The sequence below is a fragment of the Bombina bombina genome, chromosome 4 (assembly GCF_027579735.1).
Source record: "Bombina bombina isolate aBomBom1 chromosome 4, aBomBom1.pri, whole genome shotgun sequence".
Taxonomy (NCBI): Eukaryota; Metazoa; Chordata; class Amphibia; order Anura; family Bombinatoridae; genus Bombina; species Bombina bombina.
Genome location: NC_069502.1, coordinates 918,319,797 through 918,338,920, shown reverse-complemented (window position 1 = coordinate 918,338,920; position 19,124 = coordinate 918,319,797). Strand labels below are relative to the sequence as shown.

Genomic DNA, 19,124 nt, shown 5'->3' with positions numbered 1-19,124 from the left:
AATAAGGGGGCAGTCAGCAGAAGCTTAGATACAAGATAATTACAGAGGTAAAACGTGTATTATTATAACTGTGTTGGTTATGCAAAACTGGGGAATGGGTAATAAAGGGATTATCTTTCTTTTTAAACAACAAAAATTGTGGTGTTGACTGTCCCTTTAAGTCTAACAAAATTGAGACAGTTGTCATCTTGTGATTTCTCTTGCTGTCCTATTCCTATACCTGCAATACTTTAAAGGTACCTAGAGTAATAATGATCTGGCATGAAGGATTTCATGTTTGAAACAGCTATTGAAAGCAAAGAATGGAAGCTTTTTTTTTGCATATAATTACCCAGAATACTTTGCTCTAGTAAAAACCCTAATGTGCAGATAGGCTATTTAATGAATATACACAAATAGCAAAGGACACTTTGCAGCAGAGCAAGGAAGCAGGCTACCAGAGTATTGACGACCTACTCCGCCCACTCAGTTCTGTGATCAAAATACACCCATTTGATAGTAATAGTATAATTTAGACTTATCCATATCTTATTATACAGATTACAGCACCAAGCTCTTACACCTACCCATAATATTGACAATACCAGTCTCTGGAACAAATTCTGGGCTTTTGGTTATTGTTACAACACAACATCAAAATTAGGCAGACAAATAATATGTGAACCCATTTAATAATAATAAGTAGGAGTTAATTATATTTAAATAATACAATATACATATATATATATATATATTTACACACACTCACACACACCTGATGATGGGAACAAGAGGTAGCATTTTATATGGCTCTCTAGCCAGTAGAGGGTTAATAACACAGCAATACAAAAATATTTATGTATACCATTTTAATTAGAGGTAAAGATTCTTAAACAGAATGTAAAGCAAATACAGACATGTCACAATCATAGAAAGAACAATTATCTATTTTTAAAACAATCAACATTCTGTAGACTGTCCCTTTAAGATCAGCTGCATATCTGATGTTTTTTTATGCAGTTGTCCATTTACATTCATAGTCCCCTATGCACAAAAATCTCAGGTGTATTTCTTTACTTACACTTACCTCAGTTAAAGGTATGGGATAGTGTTTAAATAGTGTTTTAAGAGCTGAGTACTAACTTACAAAGCTTGGGTCCCACAATAATAAAAGTCTAAAAAAAATGAATAAAATTATTTGATTGGCCAACAAGGTCCATGGTCAACTTTTGTTGAACTGAGCAAAACATGGGCTTTCGGCCTAATACAGTGCACAAGAAAAACCACAGGAGCTATCTATTACACAACCAAACCTTAAGTTGTTATCAAGTTTATCCCCACATTTATCTTAAGAACAGCAGGCACTGTCAGGGAAACATGTTTCAATTACCATTTAAAAGATGTATTCACATTCTATGTAGTATTATGTATTAAAGGGGCATTCACCACTGGGAACAACCACAACAGAATGGTTACGATTGACTTTGCTATTGTTTTTCCACCTATGAGGCCTACTTATCAAGCCGTCAACTGTGCTGCATTCGCCGGCACCAATACGTTCGCCTAACATCGCCTAACATCGCGGCCGCGGACCTGAATACGCTCTCCATATTTATTAAGAAAGCTATCAAAAAGCCGCGCACCAAGTATGGGGCGATGAGCAGCGGACTATCGATCTCGCTGATATTCGTCTTTTTCCCAATTTTATTTATACCCTGTCACTAAACACCGCCACTATACTAAAATGTTTAACCCCTATCACGCCGCTCCCGGGCCCCACCGCAACTAAATAAGGTTATTAACCCCCATCCCGCTGCTCCCGGAGCTCACCGCAACTCTAATAAAGTTATTAACCCATATCCCTTCACTCCCAGAGCCCACCACAACTCTAATAAAGTTATTAACCCCTATCCCACTGCTCCCGGAGCCCACCACAACTAAATAAATGTATTAACCCCTAAACTGCCGCACCCGGAGCCCACCGCAACTCTAATAAAGTTATTAACCCCTATTCTGCCGCTCCCGGAGCGCACTGCAACTACATAAATATATTAACCCCTAAACCCCTGACCTAAACCTATTTACCCCTAAACCGCCAGTCCCCCACATCATCATAAACTAAATTAATCTATTAACCCCTTAACCTAACAACCCGCTAACTTAACATTAAATATTAACTCATCCCTATCTTATAATAAATTTAAACTTACCTTTAGAATTAAAATAAACTATATTAAACTACTAATAAACTACCCTAACTATTATACTAAAAATACATTAAACTATATTAAACTATTAATTAACCTACCCTAACTATTTTACTAAAATTACATTTAACTATATTAAACTATTAATTAACCTACCCTAAGTATTATACTAAAATTACATTAAACTAACAATTAAATCAACTATATTACATATTTAAAAACCTAACCCTACTCAAGTTATTTAAATCTACAATAAAGAATTACTAAGTTACAAAACAATAACAACTAAGTTACAAAAAATTAAAATCACTAAGTTACAGAAAATAAATAACAACTAAGTTACAAAAAATAATAAGTTACACAAAATAAAAAATAAATTATCAAATATTTAAACTAATTACACCTAATCTAATACCCCTTTGAAAATAAAAAGCCCCCCAAAATAAAAAAAAACCTAGCTTACAATAAACTACCAATGGCCCTTAAAAGGGCCTTTTCCAGGGGCATTGCCCCAAAGAAATAAGCTCTTTTACCTGTAAATAAAAATAAAAATACCCCCCAACAGTAAAACCCACCACCCACACAACCAAACCCCCCAAATAAAAACCTATCTAAAAAAACCTAAGCTCCCCGTTGCCCTGAAAAGGGCATTTGGATGGAAATTTCTCTTAAAAGGGCATAGCTCTTTTTCCGCCCAAAGTCTCTAACCTTAAATTAAAACCCACCCAATAAACCCTTAAAAAAGCTAACACTAACCCCCGAAGATCCACTTACAGGTTTTGAAGTCCCGACATCCATCCTCAATGAAGCGGCAGAAGTCCTCAGCGAAGCCGGCAGAAGTCTTCATCCAAGCGGGCCAAAGTCTTCATCCAACCGGGCAGAAGTCTTCATCCAGACGGCATCTTCTATCTTCATTCATCCTGCACGGAGTGGCTCCATCTTCAAGACATTCGGCGCGGAGCATCCTCTTCTTCCAACAGCTCTTCTCGAATGAAGGTCCCTTCAAGTGACGTCGTCCAAGATTAGAAGGGTGAAAAATCCTATTGGCTGATGCAATCAGCCAATAGGATTGAGCTTCAATCCTATTGGCTGATGCAATCAGCCAATAGGATTGAGCTTGCATTCTATTGGCTGATTGGAACAGCCAATAGAATGCAAGCTCAATCCTATTGGCTGATTGCATCAGCCAATAGGATTTTTTACCCTTTAATTCCGATTGGCTTCTGCAGGCTTCACTGAGGACTTCTGCCGCTTCGTTGAGGATGGATGTTGGGTCTTCAAAAACTGTAAGTGGATCTTCGGGGGTTAGAGTTAGGGTTTTTAAGGGTTTATTGGGTGGGTTTTAATTTTCGGTTAGGGACTTTGGGCAGAAAAATAACTAAATGCCATTTTAAGGGCAATGCCCATCCAAAGGGCAATGGGGAGCTTAGGTTTTTTAGATAGGTTTTTATTTGGGGGGTTTAGTTGTGTGGGTGGTGGGTTTTACTGTTGGGGGGGTATTTGTATTTTTATTTACAGGTAAAAGAGCTGCTTTCATTGGGGCAATGCCCGCAAAAGGCCCTTTTAAGGGCCATTGGTAGTTTATTGTAGGCTAGGGTTTTTTTTATTTCGGGGGGGCTTTTTTATTTTCATAGGGCTATTAGATTAGGTGTTATTAGTTTAAATATTAAATCATTTATTTTTTATTTTGTGTAACTTAGTGTTTTTTATTTTTTCTAACTTAGTGTTTTTTATTTTTTCTAACTTAGTTGTTATTTTTTTGTGACTTAGTAAATCTTTATTGTAGATTTAAATAACTTGAGTAGGGTTAGGTTTTTAAATATGTAATATACTTAATTTAATTGTTAGTTTAATGTAATTTTAATATAATAGTTTGGGTAGATTAATTAATAGTTTAATATAGTTTAATGTAATTTTAGTATAAAAGTTAGGGTAGGTTAATTAATTGTTTAATATAGTTTAATATAATTTTAGTATAATAGTTAGGGTAGGTTAATTAATAGTTTAATATAGTTTATTTTAATTCTAAAAGTAATGGGGATGAGTTAATATTTAATGTAAAGTTAGCGGGTTGTTAGGTTTAGGGGTTAATAGCTTAATTTAGTTTATGGCGATGTTGGGGGCTGGTGGTTTAGGGGTTAATAGGTTTAGTAAGTGGTAGTGATGTTGGAGGCCAGAGGTTTAGGGGTTAATATATTTATTTAGTTGTGGCAGGGTCCAGGAGCGGCGGGATAGGGGTTAATAACATTATGTAGGTGGCGGCGATGTCAGGGCGAAAGATTAGGGGTGTTTAGACTCGGGGTACATGTTAGGGTGTTAGTTGTAAACATAACTTTTATTATACCATAGAAATCAATGGGATATCGGGCAGCAGCGAACATGAGCTTTCCCTGCTTTCATTGATTCCTATGGTATCCGCGGCCTCCAGGATGGCGGATTGAAAAGCAGGTACGCTGGGCCAGAATAGTGGTGAGTGTATCTGTTAGATATTTGTTAACTAGCAAAAGTTGTCAGATAGTGCAGAATGTGTATTCGGAACATCTGTAATGACGTAAGCATCGATCTGTGTCAGACTGAGACCGGCGGATGGTATGTTACGTCACAAATTTCAACTTTTGTCGGTCTGTAGGCTTTGATAAATAGGGTGAATCAGGCTCACCACAATTACGCTGCAAAACTCCAGCGTATAGGCCTCTATGTCTGCAGCTCTCTTTAAAGCAGGGATAGGCAAAGTGTCCGTACATGGACACTGGTGTCCGTGACTAGTCCTTGCAGTGTCCACCACAACCTTAGTATATGTTTTCTTTCCGATTAAATAATAGGAATAGTTAGTGGCTTGTCAACAGACTGCTAGCGATATTGGGTGATAAGTTATGGAATAAATATATAAAACCTGAGTGAAATACTGGATGTGAATCTGCATCTGTATAACAACACCCAGCTCTATAAACAGTAGTGAAACTGGCACATGCGTATAGCCAGACAAGGCCTGGTTATAGGGTCAGTGGTATCTGCATCAGTATAATAACACCCAGCGCTATTTAATGACACAGTAGTGACACTGACACATGGGTAAAGCCAGAGGAGGGCTGGTTATAGGGTCAGTGGTATCTGCATCAGTATAATAACACCCAGCGCTATTTAATGACACAGTAGTGACACTGGCACATGCGTATAGCCAGACAAGGGCTTGTTATAGGGTCAGTGGTATCTGCATCAGTACAATAACACAGAGTGCTATTTAATGACACAGTAGTGACACTGGCACATGCGTATAGCCAGAGGAGGGCTGGTTATAGAATCAGTGGTATCTGCATCATTATAACACCCAGCACTATATAATAATACAGTAGTGACACTGGCACATGGGTATAGCCAGAGGAGGGCTGGTTATAGAATCAGTGGTATCTGCATCAGTATAACACCCAGCACTATATAATAATACAGTAGTGACACTGGCACATGGGTATAGCCAGAGGAGGGCTGGTTATAGAATCAGTGGTATCTGCATCAGTATAACACCCAGCACTATATAATAATACAGTAGTGACACTGGCACATGGGTATAGTCAGACAAGGGCTGGTTATAGGGTCAGTGGTATCTGCATCAGTATAATAACACCCAGCGCTATTTAATGACACAGTAGTGACACTGGCACATGCATATAGCCAGAGGAGGGCTGGTTATAGAATCAGTGGTATTTACATCAGTATAATAACACCCAGCACTATATAATAATACAGTAGTGACACTGGCACATGGGTATAGCCAGACAAGGGCTGGTTATAGGGTCAGTGGTATCTGCATCAGTATAATAACACCCAGCGCTATTTAATGACAGAGTAGTGACACTGGCACGTGGGTATAGCCAGACAAGGGCTGGTTATAGGGTCAGTGGTATCTGCATCAGTACAATAAAACCCAGCGCTATTTAATGACACAGTAGTGACACTGGCACATAAGTATAGCCAGAGGAGGGCTGGTTATAGGATCAGTGGTATCTGCAAATAAACATTTATGATTCAGATAGAGCATGCAGGTTTAAGACACTTTCCAATTTACTTCCATTATCTTTTTATATTCACACTTCCTGGGGATCAAGATCCTACTGAGCATGTGCACAAGCCCACAGAGTATACGTATACTAGTCTGTGATTGGCTGATGTCTGTCACATGATACAGGGGGCCGGAAAATGGGAGAAAAAATTCATTTGTCAGAAAAAAATCTGCTGCTTATTCTAAATTCAGAGTAGGTGTTTATTCATTGTCTTTATTATGCGCTTGTTAATAATGCAATTCTATTGCATTGAGGGGTCCTTTAAGTGCTCTTGTGAGGTGTGACAGACATAGTGCACATTTACAGATCAATGATATTGATGTCTTTTTTAATAAGCAGCAATGTGCACTTCAGTTTAGTGTGTAGAATACAGAGCTTTACATTTTCCAGCTTCTGCATTGCTCTTTATTATTCCTGAGTGCTTTTTTATATTTATCTATCTTTAAAATTGTGTAAACAAAAGCAGAAATGTATAGGCTCTGCTCTCTGTTGTGTGTGGGGAAAACGATGAACCGAGCCATAGAACAAGCCACTGAGCTGCTGTTTGCAGATCGCTTCTCTTTGTGTATGTAAAAAGCTGGCAATGTCACCAATCAGTGAATCTGCACCACTTCTGTTATAGGGTGTACGAATATGTAAATTCCGAGATGGAGGAGCCAAATATAAAGACATAATAATTCACAAACTGGCACATGGAGTTAAAATAAGAGAACAGCATTGAAGTGTGATCCAGGCACAGGAAACAAAAAAAAACTATACCTTGCTAGTATTATTAGTTGTACCCAGCAGTATCCCTTTAAGTTACTCTCTTTATAATAGGAAAACTGCACTGGGTATGCATCATATTATACAATTCCTTGTTTATAGACACATTTGAGCAACACTGATGTTAAACCAGATAGAAGGAATCTTCTGGTGTAATACAGATGCATACAAACTATAAAAAGACTAATATTTAGGCATTCATAGGAATTTTCCTTTGAAAGAACAAAACTAAATAAATTTTCCTCAACTACAATATCAAAGTAGACAAAATATATTTATAAGCAGATGAAGTTAAATTGCTTTTTTTATTAGCTGTTTAAAGGGATAGTTAAGTTAAAATTCCACTTGCATGATTCAGATAGAGCCTGTAATTTTAAGACACTTTTAAATTTGCTTCTATTTTCAAATGTGCTTTTTTCTCTTGGTATCCTTTGTTGAAAAATAATACGTGCATATCCTACACTAGTGGGAGCTACCCGCTGATTGGTGTCTGCACACATTAGCCTTTTGTGATTGGCTAACTGTGTTCAGCTAGCTGCCAGTAGTGAAATGCTGTTCCATCGGTTCCAAGGATAACAAGATAATGAAGCACATTTGATAATAGTAAATTAAAAAGTTGTTTGACATTGTATTTTCTATCCAAATCATGAAAGAAAAATTTGAGGTTTCCTGTTCCTATAACATTTTAAAGGTCATATGAACCATGATTAAAAAATAAAAGGGTGGCACTGTTTTCTAGTTCACCATGTGACATCTAGAGAGTAATGATATCGCTGTAAGGGGGTTGACTCATCTATTCAAATGATGGGTCTTAAGTGCGTGCTTTTAGGAGGAGAACGTTTTCCCTCTAACTGTGAAAGTTTTAACATATGAATGGTTTGAGTATTTTTACAACAGTCACACAATATCTAAGCGATCATGCAATTCCTTATTTAACAGAGGAGATTCTTCTATTTCCATCTTGTAATCTTATAGCTATATTAATATATTTTTGACTAGGGCCCTGATGATCGAAAGTGCTGCAATGCAGTGTAATATTCAAAAGGGGTGTGTCGCGAAGCCGAGAAAGACAGCAAAATATTCCAAAGAACTGACAGTACTGTTTAAAGGGAGCATTGCCAAGAGACGTCTTACCGTGCATTTCGGCTGTTTTGAATATATCGACAGTGTCAGAGAAGCATCGCTACCTACATCAAAGGTGTAATGTAAATGATCCCTATAAACAGTACTCTGTGACAATACAATTTACATGTGTCAACAGAAACTCAACCCCTGTTCTTACAATACAATAGTGAATTAAACATATCAATAATACACCTATAGAAGCTTGGGGAATTGTGGTTATATGATATATGTACAGTTAGTTCCTTAAATAATTGGACACTGACACAAGTTTTGCTATTTTTGCTGTTTACCAAAATAAATTCAAGTTACAGTTAAATAATGAATATGGGTTTAAAGTGCAGTCTCTCAGCTTAAAGTGCAGTCTCTCTCATAATACCCAAATGTTTAAACACTTGAAAGTGATGCAGTATAGCTGTAAAAAGCTGATTAGAAAATATCACCTGAACATTTCTATGTAAAAAAGAAAGATATTTTACCTCAAAAGTTTCTCAGTAGCCACATCCCATTGTAAAGGACTTCTAATCAACAAATCAGTATGTCTGTCCCGGGACTGCGGAAGAAGTGACCATTCGTGCACACTCATCTTATTTCCCTATTCGGTGTAAGGAAGTTTACAATGAAAGTTAAGTGAAATCTCATTAGATCACAGTAAAAGAGTTCATGGCCTCAGCACTGCTGATGTTTATTGGCTGCTGTTCATTTCTTTATTTATTTTTATTTATTTTACCTGCAGCTGAGCAACAGCTGAATTATAACTTTTTACACAGCACTTACTCTGCTGAGCTGAGGAAATTGTGAGGTAAAATATCTTCCTTTTTTACATAGAGATGCTCAGGTGATATTTTCCTGTCAGCTTTTTACAGTTATGCTGCATCAGTTTCAAGTGATTTAGCATATGAGTATTATGTCCCTTTAATAGCTTTAATTTGAGGGTATTCACATGCTTGTAGGAAGGGTTTATGAATTACAGCTCTTTATTATGTAGCCCCTTCTTTTTCAAGGGACCAAATGTAATTGGACAATTTACTCAAAAGCTGTTTCATGGACAGATGTGGGCTATTCCTTCATTATTTCATCATCAATTAAGCAGGTAAAGGGGTTGATTCCAGGTGTGGTATTCAAATTTGGATGCTGTGAACCTACAACATGCGTTCAAAGAAGCTCTCAATGCAAGTGAAACAGGCCATCCTAAGGCTGCAAAAAAAAAAATCCATCAGAGAGATAACTAGAACATTTGGAGTGGCCAAATAAACAGTTTGGTACATTCGGAGAAAAAAGGAACGCACTGGTGAGCTCGGCAACACAAAAGGCCTGGACGTCCAAAGAAGGCTACAGTGGTGGATGATCTTAGGATCCTTTCCATGGTAAAGAAAAACCCCTTCACAACATCCAGCCAAGTGAAGAACACTCTCCAGGAGATAGCCATATCACTATCCAAGTCTACCATAAAGAAAAGGCTTCACAAATAGCCTCAAGAATAGAAAGGCCAGATTAGACTTTGCCAAAAATTATCTTAAAAATCCAGCCCAGTTCTGGATCTTTGGACAAATGAAACGAAGATACACATGTACCTGAATGATAGGAAGAAAAAAGTATGGAGAAAGCTTGGAACGGCTCATGACCCGAAGCATACAACATCATCTGTAAAACACGGTGGAGGCAGTGTGATGGCATGGGCATGCATGGCTTCCAATGGCACTGGGTCACTAGTGTTTATTGATGATGTGACAGAAGACAGAAGCAGCCAAATTAATCCTGAAGTGTATAGTGATATATTGTCTGCTCAGATTCAGCCAAATTCAACAAATTTGACTGAACAGCACTTCACTTTACAGATGGGCAATGACCCAAAACATACTGCGAAAGCAACCCAGGAGTTTTTAAGGCAAAGAAGTGGAATATTCTGCAATATTATAGAATGGGTAGTGTTATAGTTTATTTTAGTGTTAATATTTTTTTTTTATTTGGGGTGGGGTTTTTTAACTGGGGCTTTAGTTTTAGAATAGGCATAACTGTGGGTTTTTAGTTTTAGTATTTTTTATTTTTTTTTCTGTAATGGCAGGTTTTTATTTTCTGTAATGTTAGAGCTCCACTCATATTCTGGCCCTTAGCAGGGAAGGATGAGCAACTTTCAGACGGACATTATACCAGCCCAAAATCCCATGATCCAGCCAAACCTTCCCAAGTGGTTGTACACAATTAATTAAAACCAGACTGAGAGCAGTTGTTCAGCTACTTAAAAGTACATAACACACCATATAATTACAAGATTTTCCTGCACTCTTGCAATAAATGAACACATCGGATATATGTGAAAACTTTCTAAATATGTTAACATCTGCCATTGTTTTTCCATTACCAAACTGTGCTTACCACATGCCTTTTTTTGGAGGAACCAAGACAGTCTTTACTGGAGCAAATAAGGCTTGCCACCATAATTTTGTTAAAGAAAATATCCATTGTTTTAATTATGTTATCACCTCTGTTAAAGCCAAATTAGGGACAGATATGGAGCCGGGTTAGTCTGGTAATTTACTTATATTACCAATTTGTCTTTATTCTTTTGGTATCTTGTGCTGAAAAGCAGGGACGTAAATTTAGGTGTGTGCTTGTGTCTAGAGCACTATGTGGCAGCAGTTTTGCAAGAAAGTTATCCATTTGCAAGAGCACTAGAGGGCAGCACTATTTCCTGCCATGTACTGCTCCAGACACCTACCTAGGTATCTCTTTAACAAACAATACCATGGAAATTAAGTTAATTTGATAATAGAAGTAAATTGGAAACATTTTTTTTAAATTGAATGCTCTGTTTGAATCGCAAAATACAGTATTTGTTTCCTATCCCTTTAACTAAGCATAATTAAAGGGACTTGAAACACAAATTTTGATATCATGATTCAGATATTGAATTTGATTTTAAACAGCTTTCCAATTTACTTCTATTATGACATTTGATTCATTCTCTTTGTATCCTTTGTTGAAGGAGCAGCAATGCACTACTGAAAGCTAGCTGAACACATTTGGTGAGCCAATGATAAAAGTAATTTATGTGCAGCCACCAATCAGCAGCTACCTCCCAGTAGTGCATTGCTGCTCCTGAGCCTGTGTATGGTGTTGAACAAAGGATACCAGATGTTACAAATTGCATGCTCTATCTGAATCATGAAAGTTTAATTTTAATAACTTTACTGTCCCTTTAAGCATTTTATATTACAATATCAAAGAGTTGTATGTCTTATTAAATGACTCCCATCCTCTTGTATTTACTGTGTTGGGAATGGGTTTGTGTTTCTAGAAAGAATTTTAATTTGTTTGTTTGTTTGTTTTTATTAGAAAGAAGAAGTTCAAGAATTTGAAAGGCCCTAGGTTCATTGTGAACTGTTTGGGGATCTTGAGTTTTGATCCCCTATCAGGGTTCTAAGGTGGATCTCAATTGTCATCCACTGAAGTTATTTGAAAAATGTAAAGTGAACCAAATTTACTGGAATTATTCACACAATATAATCGTCATCATTTAATAAATATGGAGGAGGCCTATTTTACGCCTAGATTACGAGTCTTGCGTTAGGGTTGAAAAGCAGAGTTGGCCGGTCCCAACGCTGCTTTTTAACGCCCGCTGGTATTACGAGTCTTGCAGGTACAGGTGTACCGCTCACTTTTTTGGCCAGACTCGGAAATACCGCAAATCCACTTACATCAATTGTGTATCCTATATTTTCAATGGGACTTGCATAGCGCCGGTATTAAGAGTCTGCCAAAAAGTGAGCGGTAGACACTCTCCTGTCAAGACTGGTACTGCATTTAAAAGTCAGTAGTTAGGAGTTTTACACTACAACACCGTAGCATAAAACTCTTAACTAAAGTGCTAAAAAGTACACTAACACCCATAAACTACCTATTAACCCCTAAACCGAGGCCCCTCCACATTGCAAACACTAAAATAAAAAATTTTAACCCCTAATCTGCCGAACCAGACATCGCCGCCACTATAATAAACATATTAACCCCTAAACCGACGCACTCCCGCCTCGCAAACGCTATTTAAATATTATTAACCCCTAATCTGCCTGCCCTAACATCGCCGACACCTATCTACAATTATTAACCCATAATTTGCCACCCCCAACGTCGCCGCCACTATAATAAATGTATTAACCCCTAAACCTAAGTCTAACCCTAAACCTAACACCCCCTAACTTAAATATAATTTAAATAAATCTAAATAAAATTAATACAATTCACTAAATTATTCCTATTTAAAACTAAATACTTACCTATAAAATAAACCCTAAGATAGCTACAATATAACTAATAGTTACATTGTATCTAGCTTAGGGTTTATTTTTATTTTACAGGCAACTTTGTATTTATTTTAACTAGGTACAATAGTTATTAAATAGTTATTAAATATTTAATAACTACCTAGTTAAAATAAAGACAAATTTACCTGTAAAATAAAACCTAACCTAAGTTACAATTACACCTAACACTACACTATAATTAAATTAATTCCCTAAACTAAATACAATTAATTACAATTTAAAAAAAAATATCTAAAGTACGAAAAAAAACTAACACTAAATTACAGAAAATAATAAAATAATTACAAGATTTTTAAACTAATTACACCTACTCTAATCCCCCTAACAAAATAAAAAAGCCCCCCAAAATAAAAAGCCCTACCTTACACTAAATTACAAATAGCCCTTAAAAGGGCCTTTTGCGGGGCATTGCCCCAAAGTAATCAGCTTTTTTACCTGTAAAAAAAAAGTACAAATACCCCCCAACAATAAAACCCACCACCCACACAACCAACCCTACTCTAAAACCCACTCAACCCCCCCCCTTAAGAAAAACTAACACTAACCCCTTGAAGATCACCTTACCGTGAGATGTCTTCACCTAACCGGGCAGAAGTGGTCCTCCAGATGGGCAGAAGTCTTCATCCAAGCCGGGCAGAAGAGGTCCTCCAGACGGGCAGAAGTCTTCATCCAGACGGCATCTTCTATCTTCATCCATCCGGCACGGAGCGGGTCCATCTTCAAGACATCCGATGCGGAGCATCCTTTTCAAATGACGGCCGACTGAAGAATGAAGGTTCCTTTAAATGACGTCATCCCAGATGGCGTCCCTTCAATTCAGCCAATCGGAATTAAGGCAGAAAAAATCCTATTGGCTGATGCAATCAGCCAATAGGATTGAACTCGCATTCTATTGGCTGATCCAATCAGCCAATAGAATGCCAGCTCAATCCTATTGACTGATTGGATCAGCCAATAGGTTGTAAGTTCAATCCTATTGGCTGATTGCATTAGCCAATATGATTTTTATACCTTAATTCCGATTGGCTGATAGAATTCTATCAGCCAATTGGAAATGAAGGGACGCCATCTTGGATGACGTCATTTAAAGGAGCCTTCATTCTTCAGTCGGCCGTCGTTTGAAGAGGATGCTCCGCATCGGATGTCTTGAAGATGGACCCGATCCGCGCCGGATGGATGAAGATAGAAGATGCCGTCTGGATGAAGACTTCTGCCCGTCTGGAGGACCTCTTCTGCCCGGTTGGGTGAAGACGTCTCACGGTAGGGTGATCTTCAAGGGGTTAGTGTTAGGTTTTTTTAAGGGGGGATTGGGTGGGTTTTAGAGTAGGGTTGGTTGCGTGGGTGGTGGGTTTTAATGTTGGGCAGTATTTGTACTTTTTTTTACAGGTAAAAGAGCTGATTACTTTGGGGCAATGCCCCGCAAAAGGCCCTCTTAAGGGCTATTTGTAATTTAGTGTAGGGTAGGGCTTTTTTATTTTGGGGGGCTTTTTTATTTTGTTAGGGGGAATAGAGTAGGTGTAATTAGTTTAAAAATCTTGTAATTATTTTATTATTTTCTGTAATTTAGTGTTTTTTTCGTACTTTAGATAATTTTTTTAAATTGTAATTAATTGTATTTAGTTTAGGGAATTTATTTAATTATAGTGTAGTGTTAGGTGTAATTGTAACTTAGGTTAGGTTTTATTTTACAGGTAATATTGTCTTTATTTTAACTAGGTAGTTATTAAATAGTTAATAACTATTTAGTTACTATTGTACCTAGTTAAAATAAATACAAAGTTGCCTGTAAAATAAAAAAAAAGCCCTAAGCTAGCTACAATGTAACTATTAGCTATATTGTAGCTAGCTTACGGTTTATTTTATAGGTAAGTATTTAGTTTTAAATAGGAATTATTTAGGTAATTGTAGTAATTTTATTTAGATTTATTAAACTTATATTTAATTTAGGGGGGTTAGGGTTATGATTAGACTTACAGTATGTTTAGGGGTTAATAACTTTAATATAGTGGTGGCGACGTGGGCGGCAGATTAGGGGTTAATAAATGTAGTTAGGTTGCGGTGACATTGGGGGCGGCAAATTAGGGGTTAATAAATTTAATGTAGGTGTTGGCGATGTTGGGGGCAGCAGATTAGGGGTTCATAAGTATATTGTAGGTGGCAGCGGTGTCCGGAGCGGCAGATTAGGGGTTAATAATATAATGCAGGTGCCAGCGATATCGGGGGCAGCAGAATAGGGGTTAATAAGTGTAAGATTAGGGGTGCTTAGACTCGGGGTTCATGTTAGGGTGTTAGGTGTAGACATAAAAAGTATTTCCCCATAGGAATCAATGGGGCTGCGTTAGGAGCTGAACGCTGGTTTTTTGCAGGTGTTAGGTTTTTTTTCAGCCGGCTCTCCCCCATTGATTCCTATGGGGAAATCATGCACGAGCACGTTTAGCCAGCTCACCGCTACCGTAAGCAGCGCTGGTATTGAGGTGAAATGTTGCTCTTCGCTCACTTTTTTGCGGTTAACGCCGGGTTTCTAAAAACCTGTAATACCAGCGCTGTGTGCAAGTGAGCGGTGAACATAAACTGCTCGTTAGCACCGCACCCCTGTTATCGCAAAACTCGTAATCTAGGTGTTAAATTGCAAACTATAGTGTATTTGAAGAATTAATGAAATGCATACCGTTAATAGGTTTATTAAATCCATACTCGTTTCTAGATGATGTGAGACACTCTGAAGAGAAACCAGCTCATTGAGGGTAAAATACAACTGCTGCATTTTCGCGATGTTTACTTTACTTTCATCAACCCAATCAGGAAAAATAACGTGCACAGCTATTAAGTCTTTTAAGTGAACTCCTAAGATTGGGATTTTGAAACCTTCACACTCTGTAAATGCTTTGCGATAGTTGCAGTAGTTTCCATTCGAAGAGACCAGCTCAGTCATTTCATTCCAGACCTGCCATGAGAAACCATTTTAAGATCATTTTATACATTAAAATCTGTGGGTTATAATATTATAAATAGTTGAGCCTGGGCAAGTAAAAAATGTAACTGATTATATGTTCCAGAGAAGCAATGCACTAATGGGATCTAGACATCTGGTGAGCCAATGACATGTGCTTAGCCACCAATTACCAGCTAGTTTCCAGTACTGCATTGCTGCCCTTGTGCCTATTTAGGTATGTGTTTCATCAAAGGATACCAAAAGAACAAAGTAAATTGGATAATAGAAGTGTATTTTGTATTGAGCCAAACTTCTACATCTATGTCATATTTCATACCTTTGTAACCTCTGCAGACAGGTGTGAATGAGTATCCTTGAGACGTGATATGGAACTATGGCTCAGACCACCAACCACAGACATCAATGTGTTGAAATTCTGGAGATCCAATAATTTCTGAAAATAAAAAATCCACAATTTAATTAAATAATACTGTCCAATATATATACTGTATATATATATGTATATATATATATATATATATATATATATATATATATATATATATATATATACACACACACACACACACACATACAATGCCGTCCACTAATATTGGCACCATTGTTAAATATGAGCAAAGAAGGCTGTGAAAAATTATCTTTATTGTTTTATATTTTGATCTTTTGTTCAAAATTAAACAAAAATACTCTAATGCTCTCATGGATATCAAACAATTGCAAACACAACACAAGTTTACCAAAAAAGAAAATCTTTGCTAAATATATGTGTGCACAATTATTGGCAACCTTTTAGTCAATACTTTGTGCTACCTCCCTTTACCAAGATAACAGCTCTGAGTCTTCTCCTATAATGTCTGATGAGTTTGGAGAATACATGGCAAGGGATCTGAGACCATTCCTCCATACAGAATCTCTCTAGATCCTTCAAATTTCAAGGTTGATGCTGGTGGACTCTCCTCTTCTGTTCACCCTAGAGGTTTTCTATGAGGTTCAAGTCAGGGGATTGGGATGACCATGGCAGGAAAGGCAAGTAGGTGACAGCAAAACTAATTTATTTCAATTTTATATAGACAAGCAAACAGGCAACGTTTCGGGAGACAATTCCTTAGTCATGGACAAGTAGATGACAGCAAAATCAATTTATTTAAATGTTATATAGACAAGACAACAGGCAACGTTTCGGGAGACAATTCCTTAGCCATGCCATGACTAATCGATTGTCTCCAAAAACGTTGCCTGTTTGTTTGTCTATATAACATTGAAATAAATTAATTTTGCTGTCACCTACTTGCCTTTTCTACTATTTGATTGGGGTCTTTTGACAGTGGCCCTAAGGTGATGTGCATCTTCTCCAGGGTGCTGGAATTTTCAAATTTCATGGCCATGGCAGGACCTTGATTTTGTGGTCAGTAAATCATTTTTGTGTAGATTTTGATGTATGTTTTGAATCATTGTTCTGCTGGAAAATACAACCACTGCCCATGTTAAGCTTTCTTGCAGAGGCAGTCAGGTGTTCATTTAATATCTGTTGATGTTTGACAGAGTCCATGATGCCATGTATCCTAACAAAATGTCCAGGTCCTCTGGCAAAAAAACAGCCCCAAAACATATAATAGCCACCACTATATTAAACCATGGGCATGAGGTACTTTTCTATATGGCCACCTCTCTGTGTGAGCCAAACCCACCTCTGGTGTTTAATGCCAAAAAGCTCTATTTTGGTTTCATCTGACCATAGAACCCGATCCCATTTTTAGTTCCTTTAGTGTCGGGCAAACTGAAGACACTTGAGTTTGTTTTTGGATGGGAGTAGAAGCTTTTTTCTTTAAAACCCTTCCAAACAAGTTGTGGTGATGTAGGTGATGTCGGATTGTAGTTTTGGAGACTTCCTGACCCCAAGACGCAACTAACTTCTGCAATTCTCCAGCTGTCATCCTTGGAGATATTTTAACCATTCAAACCATCTTCTTCACAGTGTGTTGAGACAATATAGACACACATCCTCTTCCAGGTTGATTTATAATATTTCCAGCTGACTGGAACTTCTTAATTATTGCCCTGATGGTGGAATAAAGATATTTTTTTTTTTTGGATAAGCCTGTGTTGTGTTTGCAATTGTTTGATATCCATGAGAGCAGAATATGTTTGTGTATTTTTTTAACAAAATATCAAAAGGGTAAATAATAAAATATTTTTTTCACAGCCTTATCTGCTCATATTTACCAAGGGTGCCAATATTAGTATAGGGCACTGAATGTATATATATATATATATATATATATATATATATATATATATATATATATATATATATAAACACCTCTCAACATCTGCCAGACCATTTGTGAGTTTAAAATCTTGTGGGCAGTAGGCCACTGGGTTTTTTTTATGTGGGTTACAGGAGGGATGGGATTTTGGGTGGCCCCTGGGCGTGTCTGGGTAGGTTGTGGTTGTATGTGGGTGGGTCACTGGCGGGGCTTGGCCAGTCCTTTTAAACCCGGACATCCAGGGGTTACGGGTCGAAAGTGTGCCATATCTCACTTCCCGCAGGATGCTGGACAGTTGAAAGGTATGTATATATATCTCCAGTTCCACAAATCTTGCTTTTACCTCAGCAACATTAATGTACTTGGTTATAACTTCTGCTCTTTGTTGTGGAGTTGGCTTGCTCAGAACCATAAGCTGGACCCATTTAGAGATTCCATTAAATAAAGCAATCGACCTTTCCAAAGTTGGATTATTCTCCAAGCAACCGTGGATGACATAGCTTTGGTAATCTGTAAACTAAATTGAAATTTAGAAAAATTTTGTCAAGTAAAAGTTTCTTAAATCTATATTGAAGTTAGAAAGAAATCTCTGTGTACAACTAATAGCACACTATTAACCCTAATTTGATGTTTCACAATTCAGCTTTAAAAATATGCTGTATAATATTGTAGGCAAAGTTTACATTACTAGTGGAAGTAGTGAACCTCAAAGATTCGGTTGATGTGAAGAAGTTTCAGCTTCCATTTTTCACCTGAATTACATTTAAGATTTACTTCCTCTTTCCATTTTACAAATGCACAATCATTTTGTCAGATATTAAAGGGGAATGAAACCCAAATTTTTCTTTCATGATTCAGATAGAACATGCAAATGTAAACAAAATTCTAATTTACTTCCATTATCACATTTCCTTCATTCTCTTAGTATCTTTTGTTGAAAAACAGAGACATAAACTCAGGAGCGTGCACGTGTCGGAAGCACAATATATCAGCAATATAGCAATATAGCTAATTTGATAATAGTAGATTTGAAATTTTTTTTAAAGTCTATGCTCTGTCTGAATCATAAAAGAAAATGTTGGGGTTTTATATCCCTTTAAACATAACCCTACTTCCATATTCATTTCATTTCAGCTACTTGATAGATTTCTGAGTATGTTGCTTAGTAACTCTAACAAAATGGTATAAAATATGTAACTGGCACTTGCAACCCTCACCTGTGAAAGACGTAGCCATTACAGGCATGCATATGCTGTATATTTGTAAATATGTACTAAATTAATCAATTTTCCCCTATGTTTATTTCATATATTTTCTTCTTAATTTTAAACAATATTTGTTATACTATTATGAATAATAAATTATTACTTTAATAAATTAAATTGCAAGATGTAATATGCTTATATTCATATTTATAAGAGTCAACATAGTTCTTAATTATTTATTGA

General features: G+C 36.9%; 1 protein-coding gene across 1 annotated transcript in view; it reads right to left on the bottom strand.

Annotated features, from left to right (window-relative positions):
* RASGRP3 (RAS guanyl releasing protein 3) overlaps window positions 1-19,124 on the bottom strand; it is a 295,306-nt gene that overhangs the window by 50,357 nt on the left and 225,825 nt on the right. The window contains exons 7-9 of the mRNA XM_053711867.1: window positions 18,020-18,193; window positions 15,726-15,842; window positions 15,125-15,400 (exon numbers count right to left, since the gene is read on the bottom strand). Of these exons, the coding sequence (XP_053567842.1) occupies window positions 15,125-15,400; window positions 15,726-15,842; window positions 18,020-18,193 (567 nt within the window). The remainder of the gene's footprint in view (window positions 1-15,124; window positions 15,401-15,725; window positions 15,843-18,019; window positions 18,194-19,124) is intronic.